The sequence below is a fragment of the Monodon monoceros genome, unplaced genomic scaffold, assembly GCF_005190385.1.
Source record: "Monodon monoceros isolate NGI ecotype Baffin Bay Population unplaced genomic scaffold, NGI_Narwhal_1 Super_Scaffold_6, whole genome shotgun sequence".
Taxonomy (NCBI): domain Eukaryota; kingdom Metazoa; phylum Chordata; class Mammalia; order Artiodactyla; family Monodontidae; genus Monodon; species Monodon monoceros.
In genome coordinates this window covers 74,669,178-74,683,645 of record NW_021703783.1, presented here as the reverse complement: position 1 = coordinate 74,683,645, position 14,468 = coordinate 74,669,178, and the positions used below count along the sequence as shown (strand labels likewise).

Below are 14,468 nucleotides of genomic sequence, written 5' to 3'. Positions count from 1 at the left end.
CAGTGATTATTTGGACCCTTATTCCTGGAGGCGAGGGGCCTCTGAAGTGCCTCAGAGGTTAGGAAGCAGTTTGAAATCCCCTGATTTGGGGGCACATGAGATCTGGCAGTGATGGTTGGCGTGAATGAGACCACTGGTATTTTTGATCAACAAGTTCCTTGGTGATTTGTCTACATGCCCTGGAGTAATGATTTTCAGCTCTTTCTTGGATCTGAGAATTAAGAACTAGGACATCACTACAACTAGGGCTTTAAGACACCCTCAGCTATTATTTAAAAGCTCTCATCAGTCACATTTGTTGTTACTTATATGGACAAGCAGCTTTTTTTGTAAATTAAGTTGCCTTGGAATAGATGATTTTATTAGTATAGATATAGCCCAAGAATTACTGTCACATGAGGAAAAGCTTAGGAGTAATCAGTTTATGCAAGATCAATATGATCTTGCATAAACCCCTATAATGTTCTGATGAATTTAGAAATACTTGACGTTTTTAATTATTATTTTATAGTATTACTTATAATTTTGAATTTTAGTCAGCAACTGATGAAGCCCTGTGCTAGGCACCACGGGGAGATGGAGGGAAAATAGGACAAGGTCCTTGCCCTCACATTTGAGTCATGCCAAGTACAGAATGAAGAATGTGACGTTTTAGGATTTTTTTCCTTTGTACTTCATTTTACCACCTGAGCTTTTTTTTTCATATTGTACAATTTTTAATTTTAATTTACTGACTTGTAAAGCATGTTTATGGCTGAAAATTCGATAATTTAAGGTTGTATGCTTTCTTTCAAATTGTCATCAGATTGCAAGACTGGAGAAAGATAAAGAAGAACTACATAACCAGCTGCTTAGTGTTGATCCCACAAGAGACAGCAAACGAGTGGAGCAACTTGTTCGAGAAAAAGTCCATTTGTGTCAGAAATTAAAAGGTTTAGAGGCTGAAGTAGCAGAATTGAGAGCTGAAAAAGAAAATTCTGGTGCTCAGGTAGAAAATGTCCAGAGAATTCAGGTGCGGCAGTTGGCTGAGATGCAGGCTACACTCAGATCCCTGGAGGTAAGGTTTTAATTGCTTCCCGGTAGACTATCACGTACTTTTTTTAAAGTGCAGTTGACAAGCCTTTGATTTTTTTTTTTTTTTTTTTTTTTTTTTTTGCGATATGCGGGCCTCTCACTGTTGTGGCCTCTCCCGTTGCGGAGCACAGGCTCCGGACGCGCAGGCTCAGCGGCCATGGCTCATGGGCCCAGCCGCTCCGCGGCATGTGGGATCTTCCCGGACCGGGGCACGAACCCGTGTCCCCTGCATCGGCAGGCGGACTCTCAACCACTGCGCCACCAGGGAAGCCCAAGCCTTTGATTTTTTAGGGCATAAATGTATGCTCACCAATCTAACGCTGACGCATTTGTGGAATCCCAAGAGTGTATATACTTTTTGTAGAGAAGAAAGCTCTTGATTCATAAGCAATAGTATGCTACCATATTTACAAGGGGATTATTTATTCTTTGGGAGTCACGTCGCCTATCTGAAATGATTTAACTTTTAAAATGCCACAGAGTAGAATATGCAAAATTCAAAAAAAAAATGGAGTTTCTGAAGACTAAAGTCATCTCAAACCAGAAAGAGCAATTTCTTTCTAGTTATTTCCTTACACTGGGATTCAAGATCTTAAAATCGTAAATCCTGTTTCAACAGAAATACCATACTTATATATCTTAGGACAGCTTCTTGCCGGAGTTACAAAATTGAACTTGGCTACTAATGCATATAAGCCTTTACTGAATTATTTCCCTGAGTTCATTAGAGAAAGAAAAGAGCTGGCAGAGCTAAGCTGGTACTCCTAGAGGTATTCTCCTATGAAAGTTCTTGTTTCTGTTGTTGGAGAGGAAAAACTTTTCTTTTACCCTCTTAGGTTCAGAGTTTAAGGGTTGTGAATTAAACTCACAACAGACAGATTAGCAAGAGAAAAGATAGATTTTTATTCATGTACGTAAACAGGAGTTCACAGAAAAATGTGACTCAAAGAGGCAGTAGTAGTTTGGGGCGTATATACCATTCTAATAAGGAAGAGAGAGGGGGAGAAAGGACACTTATAGGAAAAGAAATGACTTTTAGGAAAGATAAATGGGCCCTTAGGAAAACAAATGGCAGATATGATAATTTTGTGATGTCGTTTGTGTAGGTGCTTTCTTATCCTGGTGTTGCCTTCTTGTCTTCTGTGATAGAAGTTGGCCTTCCCTAGTTATGAAACCCCTGCGGAGGGGACTTCTAACACTTAAATTCTTTTTAGAGGCTCTACTTTTAGACAGATAAGAGGAGTTCAGGAAAAAACTTTGTCCTGTGTCTGTTGATTCTCAAAAGCCTTCAGCTCCAAATAATTCTTATTCCACAGTGGCATATTCTGGACCCCTTTACAGTTTTATTGAGATAATGCTTATTCCTCCTAGTCCTTAGTGTCTTACGTGTAGCAAATATACTAGTTTGATAGTTTTTAAAAATTTATTTTGAGCAGTCCAAAATGTTTTGTTTTCTTCAGAATAGTCGTGAGGTGATTTGAACTGGAGGGAAATTAGTGTGCACCTAGTTTGTAATTAAAATCCAATATCCAAATCCAAAGTAGTGATTTTTTTCTGGACAGCAAACTGGTACCAGAAGTACATTAATATGTTTTGAAGAGTAGAAGTCACCTTTTTATTTTTTGGATGAAGCTTCTGACAGTATTTAGTGGTTTCCAGAATTTAAATTGTCAGTATCATTGGACCTTAGACATGAGGCAGTTCAGAATGAAGTGTTTATGTTGCCATCCTTCTATCCTTAACGTATTTACCCAGTGACAGTGGGATGACTGCGATTGAGTATGGTATGTGATCTCAATGTGAAACTTTGCATTGAGGTCATTTAGAGTGATTATTTTCAGGACCAGTTGAATGATGACAAAAGATGGGAGGTTCTTTCAGCAGAGCCTGTATTTCATTTTATCATTTGTCAGATGAAATGAAAATACGCACATGACAGGTAGCCTGCCTTTCTTTGATTTTTTTTTTTTTTTTGTCTATCATTGTGCCTGAAGAGTATCATTTTTTATGTGAGGAAAATAGGGTTTTTTTCTGAATTATTTGTTGAATACACTCCTTATCATATTTAAGATATATAGGAAATGAGCTGTTGCAGAACTGAAGCTTATCCTTTGAGTGCAAAATGTTTTCATTTTAACTGTTTTGATTAGAAGTATTTTTAAAAAGCATTTAGTTTTCCCTTTCTAATTAAAGAGTACTATGAGTATTACCAACTGGAAATTTTCTTGACAGCTTACTTCATTAAGAATATTATGTGACGAGTTCAGGAGCTATTGTGTTCTTTGCCCATACTTCCAGAAGCTCCAGATTAGTCGAGGATTTTGAATTTTTAATCTCTTGGGGATCGTTTTCTAATCTCCATTGATTTTAGATTTTCAGTTCTCACTTCTTACTACTACACGTAAGCCCTCTCCTCTACCTTGTAATATGCTTTTTCATATCTGCTGGGTACTTGAAATCCACCAAAATGCTTGTCTGAATTATGTCCACAATAGTAGTAAATAGGTATCAAGTGAGTGTGTTAGGTACTCTCTCTCATGAGAGAGGTGTATGGGTTTTATCTTGGTGGTGGCTGTTGATAAGTTGTTTGTCCAGATAACTTTGTTGCATATTTCCTGGAGCAAATATCTTGCATTTGAATTCTACCAATTGCTTTGTGAAAACTCTTGTTACTTCAGTATATGTTAATATTGTTGAGGTTTTGAATAATTTTGGGTAGTATGATTATTACATTTATTTAAATAGTGTTTATTTTGTTTTTATATAATTGAAAAATTGTCAACAAATTTTAAAATATTTTATTTTAATAAAAGGCTGAAAAACAGTCAGCTAAACTACAGGCTGAACGCTTGGAAAAAGAGCTACAATCAAGCAATGAACAAAATACTACTTTAATTAGTAAATTGCATAAAGCTGAACGGGAAATAAATACACTGACCAGTAAAGTAAGTTGTCTTTAAGTATTTGCTTTATTCTTTAGAATGCTTGAGACTGTATAATGACAAAGGAGTTTTGTGTTTCAGTAGCTTAGTTCCCTACATTGAAGTCTCTTTTTTGATCTTATTCTACCTTCCAAATACATGTAGAAACTAACCAGTTCTTTTTTTTTTTCTTAATTTATTTTATTCATTTATTTTTGGCTGTGTTGGGTCTTCCTTGCTGCGTGCGTGCTTTCTCCACTTGCGGTGAGCGGGGGCTACTCTTCTTTGCGGTGTGTGGGCTTCTCATTGCGGTGGCTTCTCTTGTTGCGGAGCACGGGCTCTAGGCGTGCGGGATTCAGTAGTTGGGGCACGAGGACTCAGTAGTTGTGGCTTTGGGGCTCTAGAGTGCAGGCTCAGTAGTTGTGGCTCACGGGCTTCATTGCTCCGCGGCATGTGGGAACTTCCCGGACCAGGGCTTGAACCTGTGTCCCCTGCATTGGCAGGTGGATTCTTAACCACTGCGCCACCAGGGAAGCCCCTGACCAATTCTTAACCGCTTTCATTGTGACCACTCTAGTCCAGTTTTTACAATAGCCTCCTAATTGGTCTCTTTACTTTCTACCCTGTCAGAGCTCTGTGTGATCTGGCCCCTGCAATCTTTCCCCAGCCGTCATAGTTCATTTTCCCTCCCGTTCACTTTGCTCTAGCCTCACGGGCCTTCTCACTCTTCTTTGAGCAAGCTTACTTCTACCTCAGGGCCTTTGCACTTGCCCGCGTTGCATGGTCTTCCCTCACATATGTATATAGCTTTCTTCCTCACCCATTTTTTTTTAAATTAATTAATTTATTTTTACTCACGTTGGGTCTTCGTTGCTGCATGCGGGCTTTTTTCTAGTTGTGGCTAGCGGGGGCTACTCTTCGTTGTGGTGCGCAGGCTTCTCATTGAGGTGGTTTCTCTTGTTGCAGAGCATGGGCTCTAGGCATGTGGGCTTCAGTAGTTGTGGCACATAGGCTCAGCAGTTGTGGCTCACGGGCTCTAGAGCACAGGCTAAGTAGTTGTGGTGCACAGGCTTAGTTGCTCCACAGCATGTGGGATCTTCCCGGACCAGGGATCGAACCCGTGACCCCTGCATTGGCAGGTGGATTCTGTGTTTTGTTTGTTTGTTTTTTTGATACAGAAATATGTTTATTAATGCATTAAAACCAAATCTCATGATGAGTTTAAAAATTACTGTAATTTTGAAGCAGTGATAAGTATTAATGATATTTTGAAATATCTACAAAAAATGTAATATATGAAAATATCTGTCACAGGTACTGTTAATACTACGATGGTTTGTAGTCAACATTCATAGTTGAAGTGGAAGGTGGATTCTTAACCACTGCGCCACCAGGGAAGCCCCTCCTCACCCATTTCTGATGTTGCCTTATCAGAGAGGACTTTTTTTTCTTCACTTTGTAAAATACCATCTTCCTTCTTCCTCTGCCTTATTCTCTATCGTTTTTACCTGCTTTATATTTCTTCATAGCTCTTAACACCATCTGATATATTTGTTTATTTTTGTCTTTTCTACTCCCTTTGCCTCAAATATAAGCTCCAAGACAGCAGGGGCATTGCTTTTATTACTGTTGTATCTCTGGCTCCTGGAACAGTGCTGGCACACAGTAGACAATAAATATTTGTTAAATGAGTAAATTAATAGCAGCAGCATGACCTGCATTTGTTATTTTTATTTTATTTTATTTTATTTTTTGCGGTACGTGGGCCTGTCACGGTTGTGGCCTCTCCCGTTGCGGAGCACAGGCTCCAGATGCGCAGGCTCAGCGGCCATGGCTCACGGGCCCAGCCGCTCCACGGCACGTGGGATCTTCCCGGACCGGGGCACGAACCTGTGTCCCCTGCATCTGCAGGCGGACTCTCAACCACTATGCCACCAGGGAAGCCCGCATTTGTTATTTTTAAAAGAATACAATGGTTTGAACACCTTTTATATACCGTTTTCCCAGGAACTTAGAGGTTTTTTTCCCCCTCAAATGCAATGTATATAAGGAATCCAGTAACCAGAAGTAGGATAGCAATGATGAAAGTATTTTATAGAATACCGCAGTGAATATCAGCTCTGGAGTCAGACATATTCAAATTCCATTTCTTCCCCTTGCTAGCTGTGTGACCTGGGCAATTTAATTTCTCTCTGAAGACTTTAGCATTTTCCTTTATAAAACAGACTAATACCTACCTTATAGAGTGTGGCAGAGATTAAATTATGCCTAAAGCACTTAGCATAAGGTCTAATATATCATCACCTGAATATTAGCTATTATTAGTAGTACTTGGTTCAGCTCTAAGAACTTGAAAATAAGACTGATGTCTGAATCAGTGAGATCATGTATTATATTTCTGTCAGAGCAGAGTTATGTAAAATCACCTTAAAAAACAAAATGGTTTCTAGACCAGAGCGAATTTATTGTAGCCTGGTAGAAATATATGAACTTACCTAGAGGAGTAATGTATTCATCGTAAATTCCTTGTCCACAGTCAAACAGTGTTTATGACAGAGGCAAGAGAGAGTTTTAGTTGGCAGAGTGTGAGTATTCTGGTCCCATTGAAGAGATCATTCTTACTGTGGGAAGGAATACCTCAATCTGTTTTAGTTTGTGGCCATGAAATAATCGATTCATCCCATTCCTTTTGTTCTGACTGCATGAGCCCTAAGCAACTTTCTGACTGTTATGTGATTTCCTCTGTAATTTTGTCTACAGGGAGAGAGAACGCACTGGTCCTTCAGAGTTAGAGTATTCTAGTTTCCATTATAGTTTTTTCTCGCAATTAATAAACTGACATTCTGGTTTTATAGATCACTCTTTGTAAACTTTAGTAATGTGAGTTCAACCTTGAGAGTGGTCTTTAAGTGTGGTGACAAAATTTGATTTCTGTGCCTGAAAAGCCAAAGCCATAATATTAGATGTATTAGATGCCACCCTTGGGAGATAGTCTACCCAGTTTTTTCTATGGCAAATACATACTCTTTTACACTTTCAGATTGTATGTTTATTAACACACATTGCTAAGAGCTGCCTGTCTTTTTAAAGGCATACTTGCATTATTATGCATATAAGTGGTTTATTAAAAACCACCCACCAGCTTCAGACAAACCAAGTTTTCATTTGAGATCTTGCATATAAAAAGATTTCATTGGAAGGTTAAATCTTAAAATAATGTTTCAAACATTGTCACAGTTATCTTTGCAACTTGAAATTTTCATCAACATTTTGCAGTTCTCACAAATGGTTGTTTGCAATGCAGAGGAACACCTGGGGTGTATTTGTCTAAGTTATTCAAATTTGTAAATGTTTGTTAGGTTTTTGAACAGAGTTATGTCATTGTGACTATCAGTGTCTTGGATTAAAAAGTATTACCAAAGATGGCCTAAAAATGATGACCTTAAAGTTATCTAATATTCAATGAGATAATTCTTCCTGTTATGAGGTGTTTGAGCTTTAGAACTCCAATAAAATGTACAGTTTTAAGGGAGTCATCCCACAGAATTACCTTATTAGCTAAGTTTATGAGGTCATACCATCTCAGACCTTTGAAAAAGATCAGAGTTTGAGTACTGTCTCTTTGGAATTTACATCAAGAGCTTCTTGAGTAATACATTTTTTCAACTTTATTTGAATTTCTGGCTTATGTATATTGTTTTCTTTGTGTGTGTTTGTAATTTAACAGATTCTGAACCGTTATAAAATGCTTACTGTTGCTACTTTGTTACATTTCTTAAAGTTTTATTAGTACTAGCTAATATTCTGAGTACTTCTGTTGTATCAAAAGCATAAAACAAATTCACAATGTAAAGACCAGAATCTACATGGAAAACATATTGTGGGAAAAAAAAAAGCAGAACAGGGTAGCTTGGCCCACGGAAGCTTAAGAAGATTGTAAATCTCTTCAAATTATTTGCAGCATTTTAACATTGTGCATTTTATTTAAGAAAAGATCCCTAGTTTTCCTAGGATTTTTGATGCTTGATTACAAAAGTTAAGAACTAGGAATCTAGAGGCAGAAAGAAACTTTATTATAACTATTTGGGATTTGGTTCATATTACTCATAGAAAGTTTTTATTCATCACATCTAATAAATATTCATATACGTTTTTCCATTTTTAATAAATAAAATAATTTTAATATCATTTTGGAAGTTAATTACTGTTAGTGTGAGTGCCTTCATTATTTCAGTATTTTAGAAGTGTGGCACTAAAGAAAAACGCATCCGGGTCCATAAATAAGTTAATTTGAATGCGTGTTGCTTGAGCATATACCACTGCTTTAATAATAGAAGTAGTTCTGAAGATAGACTTGTTGTTTGACTTCCGATCCAGTGTTCTTTCAGTTTCACTGATTATAGTTTAACTGAAAAATGTTTTCTCATTTCAGTAAATCTCAGTGAATGAATTAAGAAATATGTTTTTTATATATTTTGTAGTTCTTCTCGTTGAAAGATTCTACAAAATAAGATGGCTCTGATTTTCCACCTCATATATAAAGCAGCTACAATGTGGTTCGCTAATGAACTGCTGTGTCATTCAAACCTTCTACAGTTAGTGTATAATAGCAGGTTATGATTACATTTGTCACAGAAATTAGATTTTCATTGTAGTTGTATTTCTTCCAAATTTTAAAGCATTTATAAATTCTGTCTGTCCATGAAATTATAAAAACCCAATCTATAGAAAGTTTAAATTTTAAAATAAATACAATCTTTTAGCTGCTCTGAAAGTATTTCAAAGCTGCTTTGTAAACATTGTTCAATGAGACTTGCTTTCATAGAAAAGAACTTCAGAAAGATTTAAAAATGCAAATCTGATGTCAGCACAAGGTATTCATTTTGTGTTGTGTCATTTGAAAATCTACAGCTTAATTTGTGTCTTAGTGTGGTTATTAGCAGTACAAAGGCAGCACAGTACTTGACTTTCTTGTTTCCTTTAAGTGAGGAATTTGCAGGAAACCTTGTTATGTTTCCAATACCTTTCATAGATGGAGTCTCCTCCAGTAAGACACTTCTGTTTCTCATCTTCACCCTCTTTGGCTCTAGGACCTCTTCCTGATTTATTTCAAACTCCCATCTCTAGTTTTTATAGCCTTTTATTGCATTCAAGTAAATTATCCTTTACCCTCCTGTTACCACCATCGTATATTTTACATATTTGGCTTGTATATATTTGTGATTTTCTCCTCTGATTTCATAGTTTTATACATTAGTATAATATGTCAGAATGCAGGTTTATCTAACCTTTATATCCGTACTGGTTAAATCCTCATTATATAGTACTATACCTAATTTTAGAAGCGCCTCACCAAAGGGCAGGGATGTGGAAACTGTTAAGAGAGTAGTACAGATGATTAGAGAGACAAAGCTTTCTTGTTTGCTGCTGTATCCCCAGCTCCTAAGACAGTGCTAGGGCACATAATAGGTGCTCAATAAATATTTATTGAATGAACAAAGGAATACTACTTTAAAAAATTTTTTGTTTATTTTTGGCTGCATTGTGTCTTCGTTGCTGCATGCGGGCTTTCTCTAGTTGCGGTGAGCAGGGGCTACTCTACGTTGCGGTGTGCGGGCTTCTCTTGTGGAGCATGGGCTGTAGGTCACGCGGGCTTCAGTAGTTGTGGCACGTGGGCTCAGTAGTTGTGGCTTGCGGGCTCTAGAGTGCAGGCTCAGTAGTTGTGGCTCACAGGCTTTGTTGCTCCGCAGCATGAGGGATCTTCCCGGACCAGGGCTCAAACCCGTGTCCCCTGCATTGGCAGGCAGATTCTTAACCACTGCACCACCAGGGAAGCCTAAGGAATACCACTTATGAACTATAGTTATTCAGCTTTCAAAAGGAATGTCTCAGGGAAAAGCTGAGATTGGTATGTGGTTAATTATATGGAAAATATTGACAGTTACATTCACCTTGGGGCTTTAAAAGAATCAGGTTTGGGCAATAAAGGTTTAAATTAGATTTATACATTTTGTACTTGTTTATCCCACTACCAGCATACACACACACACACACACACACACACACACACTATTTAGTCACCAACTTCAATAGATTATTCTTTCCTGTCCCCTTTGTTAGTCCTTTGCCTCTTAATTGGTTTCTTTACCTTCAGTTTCTTAATCCAGCACACTTGCAATTAGAGTTAACTTTCTGAAACAAAGTTGATTGTGCCACCTTCAGCAGCTAAGAGGATATACAACCCTTTTGTATGGCATATAAAGTTTATTCCCTGCCACTCCACAGTTTTCACATCTTCCTCTGCTCTATCTATGACACATTGTTCATTGTTTTCCAAGCAGACCAGGTGACGTTCTACCTTTATAACATTTTATATGCTGTTCCTTATACCTAAAATGCCTTTTTGTCACCAACAGTTTTTTTTAGAGGAAGGTTTCAATTTTTTTTTCCCTGAGGATGTTTCAGTCATTGACTATTGGATTTTAGGTACTTGCAGTTAAGCCTTTAAAGGCAAGATTAAGCCCGATGACCCCACCCTGCTATTGAAAGAAATGACTCAATTCTGTTAGGAACAGACTGTTTTCTTGGTGCTGAGTACTGTTCCAGGAACTGAAGCATCTTCCCTGCTGGAAGGTGCTTATACTCTATACTCTGCTACCAAAGTGTTTTCTCATTTCTACTAATGTTTTTGGATTAGCATTTAGTGGCAAGAAAATGACCAATAGTAATTTCAATTTCTAATTATCAACAGGTAAAAGAACTTAAACATTCAAACAAACTAGAAATAACAGACATCAAACTGGAGGCAGCAAGAGCTAAGAGTGAGCTAGAAAGAGAAAGGAATAAAATTCAAAGTGAACTGGATGGTAATATATGATTTCCCATGCTTTTTACTGTTACTTTCACATATAAACTCAAATTACTAAAATAGATCAAACTGAAGTTTATTTCCAATTTTAAGCTTAATTGAATTTTAATTTTAGAGCACACATATGTATTGTTTTTATTTGTATGTTAAATGTTCATTCTGTGATGTAACTTTTAAAAAAACAATCTTATGGTTATATCATTGTTATTTGATTAATACATAAATTAAGTGAAACTTTATAGATAGGATTCCATACTTCCCGGGTATATAACTTAAAACTCTGTTTAGATCATGTGATTACTAATATCAGACCATTTAAAATCTAAAGAATATATAAGTGGGTTCCAGGTCCAATTTTTAAGTTTAAAATTTTTTTTAATGTAGACCCTAGGCCAGTTATTGGGCCTAGTTCAGCCTAAGCTTATTTTTAAACTCCAATTTAGTCTTAGAATGTCCTTCTCATCAAGATTTCTCAGAAACTATATTATTTCTGACTCTTACTAAGTACTTAAATAAGCTGCCTGGACCTGCAGCTGTCGTGAAGTTGGTCTCTAGTCGAACTGGCCTCTAGTTTCAGTTTCAGACAGAGCTTATGATGAGTGACTATTTTCATTATTAATTTCTACTTGATGTTGACTCATGGATTTTCTTAGACTTAGGGAGCATATTTTCTTTGGAACTTAAAGAGTTTGAGATCCAGTTTTGCATTCTTTTTCAACTTTGAGTTAGATATGAATTTGTTTTAGTTATTCCATATGCAAAATACTTGTCATTTCATTACGAGGAAAATTTGTGAATTCATTGGACAAACTTGAAAGTGTCCAATTTGTATTAGATATCTAACAGTTCTGATAAGTTTCAAAAGCGTCTGTGATTTTATTCACTCTGCTTTCCAGCTAGCTTTGTGATGATGCTGTCTATGGGATTTAGGTTACAGAACCCTTTTGGAAGTTAAGTATTTAAACCTCTTTCAATATTACCCAGGTTGATGTCCCCAGCTCTCACGATCCAAATGAGTAAATGTATATAACCTTTTATTAAAGTGTTTTTGTGTGAGTGCTTAATAAAATGACAAATTAAGTCTGAGTCTTTTTCGTTAAGAAAAGTTTATCAACAAAGTAAAGCTCTTTGAGATGTGTATCTGGAGAGACTTACTTTCTATATTCTTTCGTCTTATCAGCTTATGAATATTTGCTGTTAATTGCAGTTTTTCTTCTTAATAACATTGAATACAGTACAGTTTTCTCCTTTAAAAAAAAATACTAGGATTACAGTCAGACAATGAAATTCTCACATCAGCTGTTGAACACCACAAAGTGCTTTTAGTAGAAAAGGACCGTGAATTAATACGTAAAGTACAAGCTGCCAAAGAAGAAGGTTACCAAAAACTTGTGGTATTACAAGATGAAAAGTAAGTACCTAATTACCTTATTTTGTGTTAAATCTCCTTGCAAATGAAAACATTTTGCTGTCATATTATCCTTATTGTAGTTCTTGTAATATAATTATCATCTGTTGTTTTAGGCTAGAACTTGAGAGCAGATTAGCGGATTTAGAGAAAATGAAAGTGGAACATGATGTCAGGAGGCAATCTGAAAAGGATCAGTGTGAAGAGAGATTGCGAGCTTCACAGATGGCAGAAGAGTCGGCCAGGAGGGAACTTCAGAGTATTAGGTTATATGTGCATATTTTTTTAAACTTCATTTTGAAATAATCTCATAGCCAACAAAACATTGTAAAACTAGTACAGAGTATTCCCATATAATTTTCACCCAGATCTCCATATCTGAATTATTTTGATACCTTTGTTGGTTTCAGTTGGCCATATGTGAGTGTGTCTGTTTCTGGACTCTGTTCTATTCCATTTGTCTGTATGTCTATCTTGACACCAATATCACACTCTCTTGACTACTGTAGCTTCATATTAAGTTTGATTCAGGTAGTGCAAGTCTTCTACCTTGTTCTTTTTTGGCAAGATTGTTTTGGCTCTTCTAGGTCCTTTGCCTTTCCTTGTAAATAATCAGCTTATAACCATTTTCAGAAAGGCTTAAGATTTTGATTGGGAGTGCACTGAATCTGTGGCTCAGTTTGAGAACAGTTGTCATCTCAACAGTATTGAGTCTATCCAATCCATGAATATGGCCTATCTCTCCATGTATTCAGGTCATCTTTAACTTCTGTCTGTCTCAGACCTGTAATACATGATTGATTTTTATGAGTGTTACATAAGGACTAGTAAAGAAATTACTCAATTATGAGTATAAAGTTTGAAATATACATCTATAAGATCTACCTTACTATGATGTACCGCAAAAAAAAAGATTTGAATGATAGTTTCTTGAGCAGTATGTTAACTCATTTACATTCTTGTAATTACTTTACCATTAGGATTTAATTATCTTTTTTCACTTTTTTTTTTTTTTCTTTTTTGCGGTACGCGGGCCTCTCACTACTGTGGCCTCTCCCATTGCGGAGCACAGGCTCTGGACGCGCAGGCTCAGCGGCCATGGCTCACGGGCCCAGCCGCTCCGCGGCATGTGGGATCTTCCCGGAACGGGGCATGAACCCGTGTCCCCTGCATCGGCAGGCGGACTCTCAGCCACTGCGCCACCAGAGAAGCCCCTAAGGTTACTTTTTATTTGTAAAATGTAATTATCCCTTAGAATCCTAAATGTAATGATCTTAAATCATGGACTAATTTTCTTCTTAAAAAAAAAATCAAAAATCTCCTATCAGTTATGAATTCTAACCCAGCACTGCTTCAGCAAAGTGAACTGAAGAAAATTTTGTAGATCATCTCTTAATAGTCTACCAAAATGGTGTTCTTACTCCTTTCATGTTTAATGATAGTCAGATACTCTTTACCAGTGGTTTCTTTGGCTTCAGTTTTTATAGGTAGGGCATTTTTGTTTCTCTTCATATCTACATAATTATTTAGAAAGTATTCAGGCCACTAATGCTTTCATAACTCGGTCTTGTTTCTTGTTGATTTATCATGTGTATCCAAAATCTCGACCAGAGCTAAGATATACTTGGGGCCTAACTTTTCTAACTCTGGACTGGAGCTAGGACCCATGGTGTTTTCTCCCCTATTTTCATCTCCATGGTTTTGTAGAAAGAAACCTTTATTAACTCGGTAACCTAAAAGCTCCAAGTTAATAACAACCTTAAACATTTAAGGGAGAAATGCACAGAAAGTTTGAGGGAGTAATAGTATAGCTAGAATTATGGAATAAGAGTGTGATTGGTAGTCAAAGGAGCACAGGAAGAGCAAGACTGGCCCTCTTCCTTTAGGTACATTGTTTCTGGCGTTTGTATGTAAATATCTCAGGAGCAGTGTATTTTATGATTTCTTCCATATCATATTGTCCAACCACCTTGTGCATTTAAATGTGTAATCCAGGATTTGAGTTGGTTCATTCAATCCAACAACAGATACTTACTGAATTTTTTTAATAGATCTTTATTGGAGTATAATTGCTTCACAATACCGTGTTAGTTTCTGTTGCACAACAAAGCGAATCAGCCATATGCATACACATGTCCCCATATCCCCTCCCTCTTGAGCCTCCCTCCCGTCCTCCCTATCCCACCCCTCTAGGTCA

The 14,468-nt window shown here is 36.9% G+C and overlaps 1 protein-coding gene across 2 annotated transcripts in view; it reads left to right on the top strand.

Moving 5' to 3' along the window:
- The window catches only part of CEP83 (centrosomal protein 83), a 111,476-nt gene that overhangs the window by 72,418 nt on the left and 24,590 nt on the right, over positions 1-14,468 (top strand). Inside the window, exons 7-11 of one of the 2 annotated variants that reach the window (XM_029204892.1) lie at positions 806-1,057; positions 3,888-4,019; positions 10,747-10,861; positions 12,130-12,274; positions 12,388-12,537. In XM_029204892.1, the coding sequence (XP_029060725.1) occupies positions 806-1,057; positions 3,888-4,019; positions 10,747-10,861; positions 12,130-12,274; positions 12,388-12,537 (794 nt within the window). The remainder of the gene's footprint in view (positions 1-805; positions 1,058-3,887; positions 4,020-10,746; positions 10,862-12,129; positions 12,275-12,387; positions 12,538-14,468) is intronic. The other variant, XM_029204894.1, reaches the window with a different exon arrangement.